This window comes from Miniopterus schreibersii, assembly GCF_964146895.1.
Source record: "Miniopterus schreibersii genome assembly, chromosome: 6".
Classification (NCBI taxonomy): domain Eukaryota; kingdom Metazoa; phylum Chordata; class Mammalia; order Chiroptera; family Miniopteridae; genus Miniopterus; species Miniopterus schreibersii.
In genome coordinates this window covers 45,165,072-45,188,621 of record NC_138107.1, presented here as the reverse complement: position 1 = coordinate 45,188,621, position 23,550 = coordinate 45,165,072, and the positions used below count along the sequence as shown (strand labels likewise).

General features: G+C 34.2%; 1 protein-coding gene across 8 annotated transcripts in view; it reads left to right on the top strand.

Moving 5' to 3' along the window:
• The window catches only part of EPHA7 (EPH receptor A7), a 157,457-nt gene that overhangs the window by 34,199 nt on the left and 99,708 nt on the right, over nt 1-23,550 (top strand). For all 8 annotated transcript variants that reach the window (XM_081139497.1, XM_081139495.1, XM_081139494.1 and 5 more), the window contains exons 4-5: nt 20,147-20,302; nt 21,130-21,465. In XM_081139497.1, the coding sequence (XP_080995623.1) occupies nt 20,147-20,302; nt 21,130-21,465 (492 nt within the window). The remainder of the gene's footprint in view (nt 1-20,146; nt 20,303-21,129; nt 21,466-23,550) is intronic.

Sequence of the window (23,550 nt, the reverse complement as noted above, 5' to 3'; positions counted from 1 at the left end):
GTGCCACAAGAGGCAGCTTCTCTGCCCTACAGAGTAAGTCAAACTGAAAGGTCCCTGCTTTTAAGGACATATTTTGAAATGCAAAGGATTTTCTAGACTAGAAGTCTTTAGTTTGCTTCAGAGAGGGTAGTAAAAACACAATATGATCTTTTAAAGGCATATGCATTAGATCTTACTTGTGTTTCCCAATTATAAAAATGAGATAGACATCACTTACTTATCTAATAACTTAAAATAATGGCTTGCTTCTATTGCTTATTTTCATTTTAACTTAAAATTTATCACCTTATTATTTTCTCAATTTATAATTCAGTAGCCAAGGACAGATTGCACGGAGCACTGAAAGTAAATAGCAAATGTGATCCTTTAAAATGAATATACCTGTGACTAGAACAATAAAATTTTTTCAGAAAAATCTACTACGTATTTCTTCCTAAAGAGGACTTTATCATTTTTAAAGAGGATGCTTTTCTGAAAATGTTCAGGAGGAATTGCTTAATGGTAACTGAAACAAAAAGCGAATGAAAGCAAGCAGTTACCTTCTGCAGAGCTTTTAATAGTTACAGTGAAAAAAGAGGGCCACCTGCCATGTTGAATTTCATAAGTATGAATGATGTAGAGATACTTGCCAATACATTCATGAGTAGGTGAAAAAAGAGGGGTTTTATATAGTAAGGCAAACCTTCAAATGGAGTTAATAAAAGACAAGGCTTTTCTTGACCGGGTGGAAAGTTATCTGCTATATAGAAGGGCCTACTGAATGAAACATTTGTCCTCACATTTCTTTTAATCTGCTGTGAGGTTCTGCCTGTTACCTCACTTGGGATAATGTGGCAGTTTTGTAAGGATGAAGAGAATGTTACCCTTTCTCCGTTCCTTTAGCTTCTCCATGCAGCATTTCCTTGAATTTCACAGTACCTGCCTGTTTTTAGCAGCTCTAATTTCAGACTATCACTTTCCTGGACTAAAGTGTAAAAACTGATATTCTCGTCTCCTTGATGGAGAATATTCAAGAAATGCAATCCCAGTGAGAATCCTGCTTACTAATGGATATTTCTTTCTCCAGGCTTCTTAAAAAAATTCTGTTTCTGTTTCAACTCTTTAATAGCTCCTGTGCTTTACAAACATGGGTTAAAATGCCTGGTCTCCCTGCAGGAATGCTTTTGTGGTAGCATATTGCTTTTGTGTTGTGTGTTGTAAGTGGTTATTGTGCACAGCTCACACCTTAATAGTTTGAGTTGAAGTATCTTTCTGGGCCACTACAAAAATATTTACTTTGTCCTGTGACTGTTTAGAACTGAAGTGCAAGAATCCAGAGAGGTATAATAGGGTTTGAATTGGTTGGTGTTTTATGCTTTGTTTTTTAAAGCTAGTAGGGTATTGTTCTTATAGATTGAAAAATGTTCAATGAAAATAAAAGATTTTGTAAACATATTAGAGACTGTTTTGTAACTGTGGCAAGGAACCCAGGTCCTTGGCACTAAACGAGGGCACTCTAGTTAATGTGGAGGAAGGCTAAAAACAAGCAAAGACAAAAAGTTCTTACAGTTTTAAAGTCAGTTTTAAGCAAGTTGTTACTGTGAAATATAGCGATTCTAACTCAGTTCTAAAAACATTGGCAAAGGAGCTGGCTGGTAAAATTTCAAAAATCTCCAAATTTTAGAACTTTGGTTATATCTAGGTTATTTAGTTATTAGAGCCGTATACGAAAGCTAATTTTACTAAGGGGCTCATCGTTGTAATTTCGGGACCTCTTAGCCATTTCCTTTTGTTATTATTTCATTGTAGTGACTAAGGTGACATTCATTCTGTTGTCATTATTAATAGCTCCCCTTTCACTCTTGAAAGGGTCCTGGTTTGGATAATAAATTACACAGTCATCTTCTGTATAAAGCACTTAGCTTCCTCTTTCAACGCATTTCATGTGTTTCCAAAGTAATCGCTTTTTATCAGTATTCTTATATATTATAGCTTTTTAAAAATATAAACTTAATGTTATTTATCATATCCAAAATAAATTTATATATGAGTAACTGGTAGTTATATCCACTAACAAAAGTAACTATATTGCCCGGAAGTTAAGTTATTAAACTGTGACTCAGGACTTCATATTTCATGATAGCAAACTGATTAATTATAATTTTTTGGAGTCCAATTTAGAGCTGAAAATATAAAGCACCTTATAGGATTACTTGTCAAATGCAGCTAAATGGAAAGAAAAATTATGTTTTGGAGAAAGAGGCAATTCAACTTTTTTACTTCACTGGAATTAATGTGGGTTTCAAGTGAACTTGCATGAAGGCAAATTTGATTTTCATATTTCATTAAATATTTATGTTCTGATCATACTGCCAACTAACCCATGTGAAACATAATTTTAGCCTGGACAGTGCTATTAGATCTCTTCTTCCTGTATTACTTATATTAATATGAATGTCTATTTATAAATTTATTCACTTAGTTATATTCAGTATAATCAGAGGTTATGCTTTTATTTCCATTTCTATGTGGAATGATCCCTGAATATACATGTACATTTATGAAATGATTAGAAAATTACACTTGGCAGTCATCAGGAGCCAGAGTGTATAATACATACCACATAGCACAGGACTTTGGCAAAGGTCTGGATCCAGGAGAAACACACCACCTGGTTCTACTACCTGGTCACATCATAAGTTGGTGTAAATTACTTGATCTTTCTGAGCCTCCACTTTCATCATCTGTCAAGTGAGGGAATTTTCCTTGCCTTTGCCTGTCTCTCAGGATGTTGCGAGGACCCTCTTTGCTATTGTAAGTCAAACTGCATTTTTATTTTTTACAGTATTTCAAAATTGAGCCTGCTGGTGTGTGCTGGATAATTGGGAGGTGTGAGAGTAGGGACTGGAGGCTATCAAGTGAAAATCTGTTGGTTCTTCCTCCAAGATCTACTGAGTGTCCCGCTCTGTGAACAGACTCGGGTGTCCCATTACGGGCCCCCGTCTTGCACCGGTAGCAGGGCCGCACCCTTCTCTCTGTCCTTGTGGCTGCCTCCTGCTAACTTACTGTAGCCAGAGTGACCTTTCCAAATGTGAGTCTTACCACAATACTCCCTTCTTAAAATCCTTCATAGTGGTTTTCTGTTTCTCTTAGATAAAGTAAAAGCTTAACCCGCACCCTGCCTTCTTTTCGAGCTTCATCCCTTGCTTGTCTTCCACTTGTGCCCTACATTACACCACAGTGACACTCTGCCTCGCCTCAAGGGTGCCATCTTTCTCCTCTTTGCGCTTTCTTTGCCTGTGAATAATCTCTTTCCACCCTTTTGTAAAAAAAAAAAGTATCTTAGTCTGTAGGTTTCAGTTATAGCAGAAGAGATGACACCTATCTGTGTTCCTACAGTGAGCCCCTTTCCTAACACGTTTGGTTCATGCCTGCTCGCTTAATTATTGTCTTCTGCTAGACTGGGAGGTCTGCAAGGGCAGGGACTGTGTCTTTCTTTCTTCCCATCACGCCTGTAATTCTTCTCATATGAGTCAGGTAAAAAGTATTCAGTATGTTTGTTGAATCAGTAAGCAAATGATTACAGGAAGATAGTACATACAGTAAATAAGATGAGCTGTGATAAACATTTGACCCAGGGCTACTGTAACAATAGCATCAAAAGAGCAATGGACAGGAATTAACTTAGTGTGAGCGTCAGAGGAAAGCGGAAACATCAAGCTTCCTCCTTTTGAAGGAATGACAAGTTCAGGTTTGTTTGTTTTTTTATTTTGAGTTTTAGGTTATGATGGGCTTTATAAGTGGAGGCACCTTACATATAGCTGGACATTTGAACTAAGAAACATTGAGATGGGAGAAGGGATGGTGGTAATAACCATAGTCCCGTCAGCTTGAATCTATATAGCACTTGTTTTGGTTTTTCAAAACTTCTTTTTTTTTTTTTTTACAGAAATGTCAAATGAGGTTAATTTCTTAGCAAATCATCTAGTGCTTTAGCTGGAGAAATTTGAAGAAAAACTAAGTTTATGGAAGATAAAACTGATTTTTGTAACAAAGTTATCTTCTATTTTTGTTTAAATATGGAAAAAAATCTAGCCACAATCCTTTTTATTTTGCTTAGTTACGGAGGGGTTATTAACAAAGAGATGACCAGGACTCAGAAATAAAACTGACAGATACTTGTTTGTGGTGAAGGAGGGTTTCTCAGCAGTAATACTATTGATATTTTGCACCGGATAACTCTTTGTTGGGAAGAGCCCTGTAGGATGTTTAGCAGCATCTCGAGATGTCTACCTACTAGATGTCACTAACATCACCCCCCTTATAGGTAAAATAATAAAAAATGTCTGCAGTCTTTGTGAAATAGTTCCTGGGACCAAAATACCCACTCTAAAAAGTAGTACACTACATAATTAAAAATTATATCCCTTGTCATTGATAGGAAAACATTGTAATATATGGGAGCCTCGTAATTCCCATGTAAGTTGTTTCTAGATCTTTATTTGGTCATCATTAATAAAATGTAAAAGACCAATGTGACCACTCCAAGTATTGCTAAGAATGAAGGGGTGAGGACTCCTGGCTACTTCTCTCAGAAAGCAAAGACTGCTAAGGAACAGAATTGATGGGAACCTAAGGAAAGGATGAACGACTAATTTGTGGCTTGAGGATCTGCTTCAAAGAGTTCATGGCTCTGCTTGCATCTTTGACTTGGGGCTCAGAAGTGAAGAGTTGAATACTTACATTTCCCCAAAGGAGAGGCTGCAGTTAGAGGGTGTGCACTTACATATATGGTCATCTTTATTTTTGTTCTGATGCATTGATATGGAAGACAGTGAATATTTATCTTATAATAGAAGGACACGATTTTCCAAAAAGTCGGCCACATATATTCCTATAGGTGGGAGAAGCATCTTCGGCATTTTCGTCTCACATATTAGTATCATTTACTTTCTCAAAAGATTCATGTCAGTTGTTTGGCTGCAGACTACCAGTATTGTAAATATATGAAAATGAAACTACAATTTTTCACTTGGTTACTGCTAGTGATGGTATGGCATGCTTTCTGGAGTATGTTCTTTCTCTCTTATCTTCAGACTTGTTATTAATTATGAGAAGGCCCTACCTTCTTCTGCCTAACTTCTCTGAAATCACCATATCATAAATCTCTTATAATGAAGGTTCTGTTGGCATCTGGCTAAGGGAAATAATGACAGAATAAGCCCTAAAAGTACTGTGATTTTTTTTTTGTGGTCATAAAGGAAGTGAATGGTAGCTTTCATTTTTCTTAGTAGCCTTTAGAAAAAAAATTGTCAGATTTTGCACATGTGGATGGAAAGCAGATTGATATTAAAATGTATATGGACTTACATCACTGTTAAGGGTAGCAAAGAAAAATCGTGGACTGGAAAAAAAGTTGTATTATCATAGAAATCTGTTCTTTTTATATTACATTTTCCCTCCCCTCCCTCCCTCCCTTCCTCCCTCTCTCTCCCTCTCTGTCTTTCTCTCCATGAATGTTTTATCTATAATAGCTGCCTGCAAGATACTGGAGCTTTTCTTTCCCCTTCCAAAATGTTTGAGTTTTTATCAATCTTTCTTATGTTGCTTTATTTTGGCATTAAGTGACAAGTTGCACAGATTGAAATGTGTTTGGCATACTTCCTTTTATTATAGGTTAGAGTTGTATCTCTGCCTAATAAACATGCTAAAGAAAGTATGTTTGTTCAGAACAAAAACAACAAAAGGGAAAATAGGTTAATTTTCCAATGAAGGTTTTTTTTAAATGTCATTTTAAAGAATTCAGTATACATGATTTTTTTAGTTGTTGAAACTATTAGAGGAATTTCTAAGCTGAAACTTACAGACATTTAGCTACATGATTTACATATTCATGCAGTTAAACAGATTATTTGGAAAAAATGTTGGAGGATATTCAAAATGTTTGTTTTAGTGGAAGCAAAACTATCATAATTTTAAAAAAGTTTTCTTTAATAACATAATAATGATAATTATAATATTAACTGACATGTATAAAGTGCTTAGTATGTCCTAGACAATGTTATAAGTTCTTTAATTTAGTCCATTTAGCGATTTGTTAGGGAAAAAAAACTATTATTATTCCCAGGCAGTTTCTTATGTAGTGTTTGATCCATGGGTTTCAATGCAAGGTATTTGACTCCTAGCCTGAATTGTTAAATAATATTCTCTACTGTTCTATAAATGTTTTCTTAGTCATCAATACATATTCACACATATACGTTTCTTCTATTTAGGCAAATAAAATTGTAATCTACATAAATACTCGTAAAACACCAACATTCTGGGCAGTATTAAAGACATGTTTAGTGAGGCATGACACTCAGATGGAAGACTTTAAAGGGCCAAACTTGTGAAATATAAAGGAAATATAATTAACATTTTTATATTTAATTGGAAGAATATGTTAACTATCTTGTAAGATTGTAATGAGGGCCCGGCCGGGCGTGGCTCAGCGGTTGAGCGTCGACCTAGGATCCAGGCGATCGGGGTTCAATTCCGGGTCAGGGCACATGCCTGGGTTTCGGGCTTGATCAGTGACTCTCATCATTGATGTTTCTATCTCTCTCTCTCCCTCTCCTGTCCTCTCTCTGAAATCAATAAAGATATAGTTAAAAAAAAAAAGATTGTAATGAGGGAATAATATACCCAGTGTTAGATCTGTAGAGATATAAAGATATATAGATATGGACAGACATAGACAAAATATTATATATAGTGCTTAATTATAGGAATGGGAAGAGAGAGGCCTCCTATCAGTTGCCTAAAGCAGAGGTCATTTACGGCTTCACTAAGGATGTGTGGTTTGGAATTTTAGCAAATACGTTTGTGATGAATCTTCTTCAGGAAGTTTACCACATAGCTTACTCCTTGATATAAATATCTCTAAATTTGAGCCTGACTGTAAAAAAATAATAATAATAATACTCTACTTCAAAACCTTTTGTGAGACTCCATATTATTTGTGTGCTTTCTGTTGGTGGGGAATTTAATATTCTACAGATTGTATGTCATTCTATAGATTGTGTGTCATTTAGGGATATAATGTAGATGGAAGCTTTATAAAGGAAAGATACAATGAAGATCAAGGTAAAGAGTAATCAGTGCACCTCAAAATTCTCATTTTACAAAATATTTTATATGACATAACTCTATCTATTTGTTTGATAAGAGAAGGATTTCATTTTGGGAAAATCTAAAGGCTTCCAAGCTTATGTTGATACTGTGGCTAGACATATTTCTTTAACATCTGTAGCTTGAAAAGATCTACCTTTTAAGCCTCTTACTTAAAGGACTACTAATTTAAACTACAAAATAATCATGTTGAAAAATGGCAAACAGAACAGTCACATTCTTATAAAGGTAGTCCTTTTTCCTTTTATAATTGTTGAAATTTGGTAAGGACAATCCTTGCTCTTGTCATGTTATAGGTATTGTTCATTATTGTGAAATGAGATGAAAGCACATAAAATATTTCAAACATCAGGTACCCCCTTTTTCTATTGGTATACATCCTCTCACAGAAGTGTGTTTTTCACAAGTTCTTGTAAAATGCTAGATTATCCCTGTTACATGGGACTCAGTCAGTCACACCTTAGATTTTTAGACATTCTGTTTATTTATGCATATATACAACTAGTAATCTTATCCGTCTTTTGTTGAACATGTACACCAAAGGGCAATTCAACTTAAATGTTGAAAAATAGATCTATTCCGAAAATATTATCTGACCCATTCCACCTGGACAGTATGTCTCCTATGACTATATCTTCATAGCCTGCCATCTGCTTTTCTTCTGTATGTTCTTCACCATTGCATTTGGGTACAATTTTGGAACTTTTTCTTTCCTACCTTATTATCTGTATTATGTTTAGTATGAATTTATATTTCTAAACCTTTAGGTAGGTTTTGATATGATTTGATTATAATTAATTAGACAGATTTTATGCACTATCAACTTTCTCTACACAATATTATTATTACAGTACCATTAGTTTAGAAGTAGAATCAATCATCATATTCCAGAGAACTTTCAACAAATCATTTTATTTGGAAATATTCACATTTACATTATTATCCTTTACCTGGAGAAAACAGTATTTCACTTCTAAATTTCTCAATAGTTTCAGATTTAAATATGCAGGGGTATATATTGAGTCCAATACTTTGTAGTGCTTTTCTGAGCTCATTTTTAATGTTAAGGTGCTTTGTGTTTTTATCCAGTTTTCCTGTTACGTTTAAGTTTTAACTTGAAAGAAGTGAAATAATATATATATATATATATATTCATATAAATAGGCTTTAACCCTTAGTTTTGTGATGCCTCTCACCCCATTAGTCATAGACTAAATGAATTAATTTATCTTAGCAACATATGAAATTGAATGAGGAAACAAAAATGTACAGAAGGGTGTATGTGTATATATACATATATATATATGTATATATACACACACACACAGATATATATATATATGGTTGCGCTCATAATGAAAAAAAATAAACGATGTAATAGCCCACTGTATTAAAATGAGGGTTTTTTTTTTTTTTACTATACAATAATTGTTTTTAAAATTTGAAAGAGAGCCAGTAAGAAATAAATTGAAATCATTTTTCATAGTGTAAGGCATCAGTGATATTTCTGTGTTTTCCAATGGAAATGTTAATGATAAGAATTTATTTTAATAGTGGCCTGTCTAGTTCCAAATTACTACCATAAATGAAAGAATTTGTGTACACGCTAGAATATAGCAATTCTAGATTATCTGAAACTATAATATTCTTGTTGTTGAGTTTGGAGGACGAGTTAGTTATTCTTAAATAAAGAACTAAACTAGATGTCTTTTTCATATCTAACATAGTTACTTTTTATACACTTTACTAAAAATTATATTAAAAGACATTCTAGCAGTACCTACATTATCTGTTTGCAAAATGCTCTGGATGCAAAGTAGGTAAGATACAGATAGAGCTGTGACAGATTATTTGCTTGGTATAGAGAGAAAAATTAGCAATGGACTGATATTCTGTTATCCACTTACAGAATTTTACTATTTTCTATCTCTAATGATTGTTTTTCTCACATATATGTAAATATGTACATATACATATGTGTATTATGTATACGTCTGTTTGCTTTTTGTGTATGTGCGTAGCTAACTTCTTTTTTGACTAAAGGATTGAGCTCAGCAACATCATTTGTTGTAAGGATTTATTCTGCCTGTGATTTTCTTTTATTTCTAAAACTTAAGGATTGAGTGAATTTCCTCATTGTTCTGATGTATCTTTTTTAAATGTCATGCTTCAGGGTAAACTGATTTTTTATGATCTTTGGAAAATTTTCTACTGACATCACAGAAATGATTATTTATCTCCCCACATGTTCAAATGGCATTAAACTGCTTTAGGGTTATTTGCTCCACAAGACTTAGTATTGATCCACATTTTATAACTGACTAAATAAGAAAAATATAATCTTTACAAAATAGCTAGAAAGATTGCTTTAACTGATGATTTTGTTTTAATCATTTTGGAAATTATTGCAGAAAACTGATGGTGAAAAGGCATGTCTGAGACTGCTTCAAATGGAAGGACTGTTTTAAAATGTAATTAATTCTTTATTTTGGCTGTGGATCTTAAAGACCTTTCTACAGATAGATTTAAATATATTGCAGGGGAAAAATCTTTTATTGATGAATCACTCACAAAAGAGTCTAATTTTAATTCTTTGACTTGAACTAAAATATGTTCACTTTATTAAACACAATGAAATCTCAAACATTTGTATTTATATGTATATTTCTTGTCTTGCTGAACATCTTTGAATTTGAAGTAACTTGCCCTTACGTAATATTCTGATATCGCCAGATCCACTATTAGAGTCATTGAGAAACAAGCCAGTAACTGCCACAAATAGCTCTCCAGGTTAAATATAATTGGTCAATCACATGTCCCTACACACATTTCCTGCATGTCTACCTGCGCTGAGTAGTTTTCTCACTTAACATCGATGAAATGCTACAGCTTGGCAGGAAAGGTGACTTTAGAATCTATATTCACCACTGAAATAGGAGATAGTTGAGCACATTGTAAAAGATACAAATTAAAGCACAAAATTTTAATTTATATAATATAACTTGTATGAAATACCAGAATCTTAACTAGCTAAAGCACATAATCAAATGCTTATACATACCATTTGATTGTACGTCAAAGGTAGAATGATATTTAGATATCATCATATTGGATTTTTAGCAGATTCATCTTTGGTCCATTGTCCGACAATGCAGAGAGTAGGCAAACAATCAGGGAAGGAATAATTTGGCTATGTTTGCCTAATAATTTTTGTTTCTTGTGTAGATACACATCTGGAAATGGGGAAGTGGCTCAGTGTTTATCAAGGTAGAACTAGAGTGAGATCAAAACTTTGCATGGAAAATTACATTGTGACATAATCATAATAGTAATTTATTGAGTGCTGTTCTCCACTAGGCACTGTGCTAAGTCCTTCACCTGAATTATGTAGTTCATTTCACAACAATCTTATGAGGTCATCTTGTTACCAGGTTTCTCTGTGTTAGATGTGGAAAAACAGGGCTCAGAGAATTTAAGCAAATTTACAAAGGTCATGCAGCTAGTACATGCTGGAGGGGAAGCCAAACTGATCATTTATAATAAAGGACAAGTCCTATTGCCTTTTCAGATTGTTGAAGTGAGCCCTTATGTGATGAAATTAACAATGTATATTATTCAGAATATAAATTTTATCTTTTAAGAAATGTTTTAAAAATGATTATGTCTAAACAAGAGTAGTTTTCAAAAGAGGAATTCTCACTCGTATATTTTACATTATTTTTTTGTATGTGGGGCCTACATTATCTGACCTGATATGTTTTCAAATCTGTGAGGAATAATTTAGCATAATAAGAATGAATAATAAAACTAAAATTACAAAACTTATAATAAATGTAAGAAATCTTTGAAAATGAACTTGACAGTGGCATAAGTGCTATAGTAAATTGTGCTGTGTCTCAAATCTTCCTAGCACCAGTTGCTGTTTAAGACTTCTCCTGTTGCATCCTCTTGTTCATGATGACAGGACCTGAAGGAAATCTTTTAGAAAAATAAAATAATACTGTCAAAAATAAGCCACCTTTTTTTAGTTACTACAAATAAGTAATGAATGTTTGAGTTTGGTCAGTTAGTTTCCCCTAAGTGTTTTTAATCCATGGCAGCCCCATAACTATACTACTTAGCTATACATTTGAATTAGATTTAAGATTACTGTAATTTTAGTTATTTTCCAGTGGGGTTACTAAATTCTAAGATTTCATACATAATTAATTTTTTTTTTAATCTATAGGTTGATCTCTCATAGTGGACCTATGAGGACAATATTGAGTGAGATCCAGAAGGGTCTGATTTCATTTTGAATCTTTTATGGGAGTTGATTTTAAGTAATTTACTTCATTTTCAAACTTCATTTCTGGATACTTTTTTTGCACAAACCAAAATGAATGTGCACATTTCTGGGAACCCAGACAGGGTTTGACAACAGTGGTACAGTGCGAGTTAGAGGTGAATTGTGAGGCAGAGGAGTTCCTGACGCAGGGGCACGTCTGTCAGGAATGGCCCGGGAGGCAGGGCCCCCTTTAAGAACCTGTCTTTCACGCCCTAGCTGAGGCACCACTGAAGGACTAAGGGGGTGTTCATTTGTATGTGGGGTTCTGGGGTGGTGGTGATGGTGATAGAAAAGTGTTTTTAAAGCATTTCATTGAAGACAGTTGTATGGGAGTTCTAACAGCTAGATAACTGATTGCCCTGTTATTGTTAAAACAACCTTTTTACAAATAGAAATATAAAAATAACTAGTATGTCTCTAGTGCTTGATAATTAGTAACAAGGAAACAAGGTCATGGGAGCCCAGGAATGTGAAGTGACTTTGTCTAAATTACATGCCAGTACGTGGCGGAGTGGATTTGAACACAGATCACTTCCATTAATACCCAGTTCCCTTTCTCTGTAGCACATTCCCTCTTTAACACAGCCAAATATTTATAAAGTCGAGTAAGAATAAAAAAGAGATTTTAAGTGTTCTAACGTGGCATCTTTTTATTTCTTCTAAATAATTTTTGTAACGACATCAGAATTATGCTGACATTCTGATAAAATAAAGAGTATTTTAATGCCAGACCTCAGAAAAACCCTTAGCATATTCCAAACTGATAATTTAACAAAGGAGAAAACACGGTGTTTGCATAATGCTTTATTTCCTTTTAGTCTAAATCTTAAAAATAAGACTTTTAAAAGCTTCGTATTTCATACCTGTTTCTTTTCCACTATACACTACCGATAAAAGCACTAAATTAAGTGACACAAATAAATAACACCTATTTAGTAATGCCCCGAATCGAGTTTTCCCGTTTAGTGTCACAAACCCCCTTACCCTGGGCATTGGGCGCCTGGGCGCCAGCTTTTCCCCTGCGCGCTCCTCCCTGCCGCGGCGCAGGTGAGCTGGGCGAGCCGGCCGGTGCCTCGCCAGCTGTGATAAACTCAGGTGCGTCGTGGTGTTTCCATCCTGCCTGCCACTGCTCCTTCTCAGTGTGAGAAATCGCAGCGTATCGGTGACAGGGGGTCTGGCTTTCAGGCAGACTTTTGTAATTATTCCCTCTGAGGCACTGTCAATAGGATTAAAATACTGGATCTGGATCTGTCTCTCCCAGATGAGGTCAGCACTTCGAGCAGTGGGAGTGCTATTTCCACAAGCTCTGCTTCCCCCTTTGCATTATAGAAGCATAGACGTTAATATGACACAAATATTTGAAAGCTCCTATGGAAACAGACTCGCTTTGCCTGGATTAAGTAAAATGTCCATCTGCAATAAATAAAATAGCAGCATTCATTATAATCCCTAACTATGTATGTATGTAGATTCTATAATATTAAAGCCCAGAAACTTTCAATTACAGAACAAGCCACTTATATAGTTCATAATTAATAAACTTTTTGCAGCTGCATAACTGTGGCCGGAAACATCTGCAAAGCCTCATATTTTACACACAGACACATATGTATAATTCCTTCAGAAAAAGTTCAATTGTGCTTAAAAGCACAGGTCTGGAAACAGAGTAAGACCTGAGGAAGCTGAATCTAGTTGTATTCAGTTAGCTCATGGAAGAAGAATTGAGAGGGTTAGGAAGGAAGGAAGCCAGCCTTTGTCTAGCTAAATGATGTGGGGGAAACAATAAGAATATTTAAAATCAGTTCAGATATTCACTTAAAACTCACTTTGTAGATAATGTATTAAAAATCTCCCCTAAATATAAGCTTGCTATTGATAAGAATCTATTTCTTTTAAGTTATAAAATTACTCAGATAAAATTGCTACTCCTCAGATAAAATATGTTATTATTATGTGACTCTAAAATTACCAAATGGGTAAAAAGAATATGTTGATTATAGATTTTCCAAAGTTTTAAATAATTTATAGTTAATTTATTTTACCTAAATGCAGCTTTATAAAAATAGATCAATATAGAATATATGTGTTAGAAGGGCAAAGTAATATATTATCAATAGATAAAATTTGGAACTTTTTTCTTTGTTTACTTAAATGTTTAGTTTGAAGTTGTATTATTAATGGGTTTTATTATATATAACAACTTTACTGAGATATACTTCACATGCCATACAATTCACCCATTTAAGTGAACAATTCCATATTTTTTTTGTATAGTCATAGAGTTGTACAATTCTCACTGCAAATTAATTTTAGAGCATTTTCATCACCCTCAAAAGAAATCCTGTACTCATTAGTAGTCCCTTGTCATTTCTCCTCACTGTTCCAGCCCCTAGCAACCACTAATCTAGTTTCTATCTCTATAGGTTTGCCTGTTCTGAATATTTCACATAAATGGAATTATGTAATATATGATCTTTTGTGATTGGATTTCTTCACCTAGCATAATGTTTTCAAGGTTCATGCATGTGTGTCAGTATTTAACTCCTTTTGATTGCTGAATAATACTCCATTGTATTTATTCATTTATTATTTGATGGGCATTTCCGTATTCCACTTTTTTGGTTATTACGAGTAAGTCTGCTATGGATGTTTATATGCAAGTTTTTGCATTGCTGTATTTTTCCATCTTTCTTGCATACATACCTAGGAGTGGAATTGTTGGGTAATATGGTAATTATGTTTAACCTTTAGAAGAACTGCCAGATTTTTTCAAAGTGGCTGCAACGTTTTACATTTCTAGCAGCAGTGTATAAGGGTTCTTATTTCTCCATATTGTTCCCAACACTCGTTTTGTCTGTCTTTTTTATTATAGCCATCCTACTGGGTTTAAGTGGTATTTCATTGTGGTTTTGATTTGCGTTTCCTAATGGCTAGTGATGTTGAGCATCTTTTTGAATGTTTATTGGCCATTTGTATACCTTCAATTGAGAAATATTTATTCAGATTCTTTGCCTATTTTTGATTGGCTTACTAATGAATTTTAACTTTTATTTTTCTTAGAACTCTAATTTTTAGATTTTTCAATGTCTCATTTTACCTCCCTCATCAATTTTATGGTGGAGATATTTTGTTATGCATTCTTTACAGATTTTGGTAGTCTGAGAAAAGACCTGGAACCTACAGAATGATGATTCTAAAAACCCGGAAACGTTTTAAAATATAGAAATGTCCAGGCTCCAGGAATGATTTGATTACTGTGACAGGGCGAAGGCATTAGTGTCTTTTGAAAGCATCCTTAATGTGCATTCATAGAGCATAGCTGATGAAGATAATGGATTATCAGTGCCTGGATGTCTAGAATGGTGTCCAGTATGTCTGAGATTAAAATTGGAGCTTACGATTTCCAACAAAATAACCTGTTAAGGACCAGGGAACCTGTCTTGGCTGTAGAATTCTAGAAGTATGTGGATTTTCTGGGATAGGGCCCTTACAAATATAATCAGATAAGATACCCTCTGTGTTTACCCTTATAGGTAATAAGGGCAAGTCTGAGCATCTCTACCCTCACTCAAAAGTAAGAGATATTCCATTACACCTAATTGTTAGGCTTAAAGGGTGGAAATCTGTCCGTGGCTTTTGGATGGCCTTTAGCATTGTTCGTTGAGAACACAAGAGTTTTTAAACCAGTGCCCTCGTTGTTCCACAGGCTGCCTCATGAGGTATATACTTAAAGACCTGGTGCCTGTTACTTAAACACTTGCCGCCCATTGAAGACAGCTGTGGAATGTGGGATTGTAAGAATAATTTAATTGAGAATCAGAGCTCTAGGATTCTGTATCAATTCACTTATATATTTAAATACCTCTGTGTTCAGAGATATTTTGTCGCAGTACTATAGCTCTTAAGTAATTGATTTACAAATGGGAAACCCTATTGCCTTTTGTGTTCTTTTTAATGAATTTAAATTCCAAATATTATTTGAACCAATTAGGACAATATTCTTATGTAAAACTGTTGAAATTAAATATATTAAATTACATTTATTTCTTTGCAGTAGATACTATAACAGGTCTTGTAATACAGTATATTGTAATATAATTTAGTAGATATATTGAAGTAGATAATAATGTTGCTGTCTATTAAACAGAAATTTCATGGTCTTCCTTGATTTCCTTTTTCTTTGGTATTTTTTCATTTAAAGAACAGATCAGATGAAAACTTGCTTAGTATATAAAATCTGACAAGATTATGGTTCTTGGCTCTAGAATAATGAATTTATGTTATTTTATTCATTAAGGCCCTAAGGGCTGAAAAAAAAGTCAAAGGAATTAATCCCAGGCCCTTGTGGTAACACTGAAAAAATACTATTACTAAAATAATAGGTAAAAGATTTTTTTTTACAAAAGTAATCAAATATTGAAAACAGATTTTATACATATTTCCAATTTTCATCAATACAATGAAATATTATCTAAAGGCATGTTGAGCACACAATGCAATATACAGATGATGTATTATAGAACTGTACACCTGAAACCTATATAATTTTATTAACCAATGTCACCCCAATAAATTCAATGAAAAAGAAAAATTATAAACGGGAAAAAATACAGTGTTCAGTTAAAAAAGCAAAAAGCATCAAAAGGCAGGAAATTAAAATGGTATGTTTTTTATTGTAATTAACTTTACCATAGACACGTACTATATTAATTAAAGTCTGCTTTGAGTTCAAATGCTGTTGAACAAATTGAGAAATAAAGCAAAGGAAGAAAAGTTTTAAAACTGTGATTTCACGATTTCTAGAAAGTTATTCCTGTATACTTTGTAGTTATATATGAAGGGAATTTGTCTTTGATTGAGGCTACAGAAGTCCTTTACCCCTAAAACCTTTTTGCTAGTGCTTTTTAGAAAACCAGCTGCATTTATAGAGGAGAAATTGTGTTGATTTCCAGGTAGCCTTTTTGGGAGCAGCTTGGAGAACTCATCTAATTCTTCCTATGTGGTTGACTCTCAGATATGTCACTTCACACCAGTTTCTGTCACTGAGTATTTTACTGAAGCTATTTCATGTAGCTATTTCATCTAATTTTTTAAAATATGTCTTTATTCATTTCAGAGAGAGGAAAGGGGAGGGAGAGAGATTGAAACATCATTGATGAGTCATTGATCCCCTGCCTCCTGCACGCCCCTTGCAGGCAGGTGCCCTGACCGGGAATTGAACTGTGATCTCCTGGATCATAGGTTGATGCTCAATCGCTGAGCCATGCTGGCCAGGCTAAAATTTTAATTTTAAGAGCATCTGTTACTTTCTTCCCAAACTTTTTAACCACCCAATTGCTCACTGTTATTGCAAGAGACGCATCTTATGTTGTTGCATGTTCTTGACTTAATACCATAGCTCCAGAGATTTTGTACAATAGTCTCCCTTGTCTGTGGGGGATATGTTCCAAGACCTCCAGTGGATGCCAGAAACCATGGATATTACCCAACACTATATAGACTACATTTTTTTCCTATACATCCCTACCTATAATAAAGCTTAATTTCTAAATTAGGCACAGTAGATTAGCAATAACAACTAATAATAAAATAGAACAATTATAACAGTGTACTAAAATAAAAGCTATGTGAATGTGGGTTCTCTCTCTCCAAATCCTGTTTGTGCTATTACTCAGCCTTCTTCTCGTGATGGTGTGAGATGACACAGTGATGAGATGAAGTGAGGTGAACGAAGCAGGCAATGTGACATTGTTTAGGCTCCTGTTGATCTTGACAGCACATCAGAGGAGGATCATCTGCTCGGGCGATCCTGGATCGCGGAGCCGTGCCAGTTGACCCTGGGTAACTGAAATGCAGAAAGCGAAACCACGGATGAAGGGGGCTGCTGTACTTCTTTTTAATAACTCTAAATTAATAGTTTCCCTAGAGGTTAAGTCAAAACTGTCTTGTTACAACTCATTATTTTCAATATTAACCGAACTGAAACAAAATATTACTTCCAAGAAAAAATGTTAAGACTTTTAGGACCACATTTTTCCAATATTGCTTCTATCATTATCTGTTTAATAAGAGCCATGCCTGTACTCCATAATTTTGCAGGAATCGTCAGTGCCAAAATTCATAGTGAAATTGAGAATACCCATTTAATATCTCTTCTGTAAGGTATGCTAGGATATTATTTCATAGTTTTCTAAGTTAAAATAATAGCTTTAAATTAGTAAAGGAGTATAATTAAAGACAATAGGGGCACCTTGGAAATTAATTTTTAGGGTTGCCAAAGCCCTTGAGAACCATTGAATAAATGCCAGACTTGGGCTCATTCAGTAGTCGACGCGGGTGGAATAGCATATGGCTGAGGATCAGTAGTCCTGTGTTCTAAATCCAGTTTTAACCCAGACAAACAGAACTATTTGAAGAACTCAGGTTACTTTTGCTTCAAATCTGCTTTCCCATCTGTTAAAGTGGTAACAGAATTTAATGTAATATAAAAGTTGATGATAAGGATTTTAAATTTCTCTACATTAGGTACCATACATATTCTACAAATCATGTATGTTGAGCAAAAAAATGTACCTCCTTGTTTGTGAGAAAAATGGGAATAAGCCTTTAGTTAGAGGCTTTTATTGACAATGGAAGATAGAAAATTTGGAGGGATTCCACTAGGTAGTTTGCTGCCTAGTAACCTGGAAGACTCACCTAGTAGATGTTGAATCCTGTGTACCCCCTGTGTCCCTCTTCCTAACCTCCTCTCCCTGTAAAAACTAAGTAAATGATGTCATCAGAGGCTCTGAGCATATAACTCTTCTCTGTCTCTCCCCTCGAGCCTCCTGTTACTGTCTCTCTTTTTCTGTTTTTAATTCTCTGGGTCTTAATGTTATCAAGTTGCAGGTTGTGAATAAAGCATTGCCTTCTCTATTTTATAGATGTTGTATCTGGACTTTGAATTACAGATAATACTTAGAGCAGGATACAATGAATATTTAAAGAAAGGAGTTTCCATCCTGAATTCTTTAACCGAGCAGTTCACCATTCTTTTCTGTGGCAAGATCATATCTTTGGAGACATTTTTAAGTGTTATATTTTTATTATATTATTTTGTAATCAATCTCATTGTTTTCTCTCTGTGTCTTAGATTTGTAGTAATTGCTACTGAGAACATGTAAAGATGCATTAAGCTGCTTTGCTCAATATGTTATGAGTTTTTCCTCTTGTATGAAGAGAGGAAGCCAACTAAAGGCAGACTGGCTTCTGAGCTCAGTAGTGGATGGTATATTTACAAAGAGATGGCTATAGTTCTGTTTCCATATCTAACACTTACCTATCACAGTGTAACATATCTTTAAGTTTCTAAGTTATCTAAAATACCTATCTTGTTAATGTAAAGCGGCTTTATTTTCTTAAAACTCAGAAGGTGATTTTGAGCTCTCAAATGTATCAGCATGTGAGCAAAAGTAGAAAATATTTTCTACTGGAGAATATACCTCCTTGATAAGATACGATAGCTTTTCCTACCAAAGAGTGAAAATGTGATTAAGTTACTGAATAATGCCCAAGTTAAGAACATTAAGTCAACTTGAATATAACAATTTAGTTATATTTGAACTTACGTTAAATGTTATAAATCTATAAAGATATGATTTATTAATTTCTGTTAAATTTGAAGGTCACTAAAACTTAAATATTCATTTAAAAAATATGAAGGACAAATTGAATTTATTATATATATTTAATGTATCATACCATCTATTAATAAAACATTGTTGAGATAATAAAAATTTAATTTGCTAAATTTTAATTGAAAATGAATATATAAAACATCCAGTGACAGTAAATGGTTCAAGGTTTCTTGATTTAATAACAAATAGGATGTAAGTGAATAAAAACAACCTCACTAGAAGGTGATAGAGATGCTTTCTGTGCCTGTCTGTCCGTTGCTGAGAGCATTTGCTGTATTAATGTGACTCTACCCTAAGCCTCTCTTGGCTGGGGAGAAACGGTCCTGGTCTCTTTACAGTTGATGGCTTTCTCCTTAATTCTGGTGAATAGGTTTCTCCTATTTATGGGATTTCATTATTTTTAGTAACAAGGAAGTTCACTTAGTGGAAACCCACCTGCCTTAAAAGTTAAATTGGTTGAAATTATATTTTGAAGTTTCCTGAAAATTTGAAGGTAATATATTTATATCATTTTCAAATGAAACATTTTACAGCATTATTTCTAGTAAGTGATTAAAATTATTTCTTAAATTTTTCATTATAAATCAAATCAACAAAAAACATTCTTTTACAGCCATATTTGGTGAAGAAAACATAACTTTTGAGTGTGTTAATGCAGTTTAGCAAACAAAAGTTAATGATATTGAAATCAACGTTACCTTTGATTAAATATCCTAAGATTTTGTCTAAACAAATTATGCTTGTGTTCAGTTTTGGGCTCTGGACTTTAAACTGATGTGAACTATAGGTACAAAATTGGGTTTTTATTATTTTTGTCTTAAAATGGAGTATTATAAAATTGGGTTATTGATATACACTAAACAAAATTTTATCATAAACAGCTTGTTCACAAATCATATTTCATATTTTATTCTTTGCTAAATAGTAATGAAATTTTAAAAAGGTCTACTTGCTCTTATGTTTCTATTTTCACTTTCTTTTGCATACCCAGCCTGTGGCCGGGGATTCTACAAATCTTCCTCTCAAGATCTTCAGTGCTCTCGATGTCCGACTCACAGTTTTTCTGATAAAGAAGGCTCTTCAAGGTGTGAATGTGAGGACGGATATTATAGGGCTCCATCTGACCCACCATATGTTGCGTGCACAAGTAAGTTCACAAGAGTCCCTTCCTACATTTGTACTATTGTGACATCACTGAGTTAGGCAAAGAATTTGTGAATATTCTTAATTATTATTAAATATTTAAAAATTTTTCATGAACCTCTAAAGCTAAACAGTAATGCAAAATACATCTTACTTCAACTTCAGTTTAATTTTTATGTCTGCAAAATAAAGATGCATTTTAATAATATTTTTCACATCTATTTAATAGGAATCATAAAATGTAAAAGTTATTTATTTGAGTCTTACATGTGTATGAAATGTGAGTAAAAAGTAATGGTTTCTAAATTAAAATTCCATCACTAAATAGAGCAAATCTCACATCTTGGTGCTTCAATTAATGAGTGTTTGAAAGTCCCAAATCCAAACCAAATTCCAGACAGTCCTATAAATCATTCTTGAGCACATTAAAAATGAATAGATGTATTCTCTGTTATACGGTTAAAAGGAAAACTGTTTTTAAACAACCTCACAACTGTTTTTTTTTTAGGCGTATTAACTGTTGTTTTTTAATTGCTTGGAAGTAAAATAGCTAAAGACTGTGGCAAAAGTACAAAGACAGTTGTTATCCTGTTTTCATTTTGACATATTAAATGGAAAATAAATAAAGCCTCTTGCCAAGTGAATTCAAGGAGGCTTTTATATGGCTTCTCTAGGAAAGGTAATGAAACGTTTATGTGAAAGAAAGCATTTCAACTCGTTTTCTCTATGGTAATTGAGCCGCTGGCTTAATGACCCACATGGTCCTTTGGTGCATTTTGTTTGCCTTTTTCTATTTTTGTTTATTTGTTTGTTTATCTTTGGTTCCTGAAGGGCCCCCTTCTGCACCACAGAACCTCATTTTCAACATCAACCAAACCACAGTCAGTTTGGAGTGGAGCCCCCCTGCGGACAACGGGGGAAGAAACGACGTGACCTACAGGGTGCTGTGCAAGCGGTGCAGCTGGGAGCAGGGCGAGTGTGTCCCCTGTGGGAGTAACATTGGATACATGCCCCAGCAGACCGGCTTAGAGGACAACTATGTCACCGTCATGGACCTGCTGGCCCACGCCAACTACACTTTTGAAGTTGAAGCTGTCAATGGAGTTTCTGACTTAAGCCGATCCCAGAGGCTCTTTGCAGCCGTCAGCATCACCACTGGTCAAGCAGGTAGGCTTTTTCCTTTGCCTCCCCTGAGGGAATAATGTCCCTACATTAGCGAGGTGTCTCGCTTGGGTATTTAGTTAACTTGGCTACACAGGACTCGATTATTCCAGCCTGTTGATTATTCACACCTTTAACTTTTCTTTGTTATTTCTCCAGTTGCCTGTTAAACCATTACTAGACTCATTAACATCTCCTCCAGAGATCTGGCAGGAGAAGTAAAAGGGATAAATTGTAAACCAGTTAAGACTGCTCTAAGACTAGAAACTCTGTTGAAAAATCCAGAGGAGAGTGGGTACATTGGGTAAAACGAAATGCAGGGTATCACTGGCATTTTTACCTTTTTGTGTGATATGTGCTCATGATCAAAATCTACATGAACATTAGGAACAGTGAAAGAGTTGGCTGCACTGCCTCCCATAGTGTTAACCAATTTTTAACCAGTTAGAATGTGATATTTGAAATATATGGCAAGTCTGCTTTAAATTTTGCACGAGGGAATTTTAAGTTCACCAGGAGATTTGTGATGGTATTGTTTGTAACATTGAAATAAGTACTTGGGAGATCTCATGACGATTTCAAAAGAAATGAATTAGAATATATAATAACCATGATTATGAACTTCTAGTTTAGCCAAAAAGCAGTTTTCACTTATTTTCTTACTGGCATTTGAGATGCCCTGTTCAGTCATTTTTTGCTTTGCTACCTATGTTTTGGAAAGTACAAATTGGGAAGGAAGTTTTATAAATTGGAGACTTTCTAAACCTTCAGAAAAATATTAACTACTGAGGAAAATTTCAGAAATTGAGGGCTTTCTCAACCTTTTGAAAATGCTTGCTGCCGAAGGAAGATGCTATGCAGGAGATGCAGCCAAGTGCTATGTCATCGTCATTAATAAAATTGGACTTACACTGGAGCCCTGAGTTGTGTGAGCATCATAATAAGCTTATAACAAGGTCTTCTTGATCTTTGGCTGGCTGTCAAAAACCAGTATTATCCCAAATTCCTGGACATAGACTAATCTATTCTTCATTTCTATGCCAATTTTAACAGAGTTACTTATTTAAATTATATCTGCAGAATGAAAACTATGCATATGGTCTCCTGCTTACCATTTTGAACAGATTAGTAGGGTCTTATTCTAAAGATTTCTTTTCGATATTTAAAAGGCTATTGCAAATTAGATCTCCCATGTAAAAGCAGCAGAAGTCTGGAGGTATAACAACATAGAGACTTTTAAATCTTCAAACATTGGGCAAAAGAAATAACTAATTTAACTGATATTTGGATTGATGCATTTTACTTGCCCTACACGATTTACTAGTCTTTAAAATGTTGTTGTCGTTACGTTTTTACTTATGTTGCTGTACATTTAAATTTGTCATCATAACTCTGCAGCGAGTGTATCTGAGACACTTTAGGTTCATGATTGTGATACTAGCACTATCTTTAGAACCATTAATAGGACTCTGAGGTCTACTGAACTAGAATAACTGCTTACTCCTGCTGATATCAAGGATATAAAGGGACATTTTAATTTATTTTTGAATACAACATACAGATGCTGAATTGATACCCCAAATAGATTTCACCAAATAGGTTGTCTTTGGAATTAGTTTTCTTGCTCTTTAAACGTCAGTGTTTAATTTTTCAAGTTTACACTAACACCAGCTAAATGGATCATAGATTTTCCATAAATTTCCAAATCAAATATATCACAGTAGTTGGGTAAAGTGGCTTTGGGCGTTGATTCTCTTCTCTTAAGAGTAAACTAGACTTGTTTGTCTTGTGGGAAGGAGGTAATTTAAATGTGCAAAAATTAGATTGTGCTGTTCGCACGATTCTGTAAATATACTAAAAAAATATTGAATTGTGTACTTAAAAATTAGTGAATTTTATGGTATGTAGATTTTATTCCAATAAAGCCATTAGACTTTTTATGAAGAATAGATATAATAAAGTTAAAAAGCAAACTAGGTTTGCACTTTTATACTGAAATATTAATGCACAATTGCCTCGTCTCTACTCCATCTCAAATACTAAAAACCCATGAATTTTCATTGTTACACTGTTAGCTTTTTCTGTTAGCTT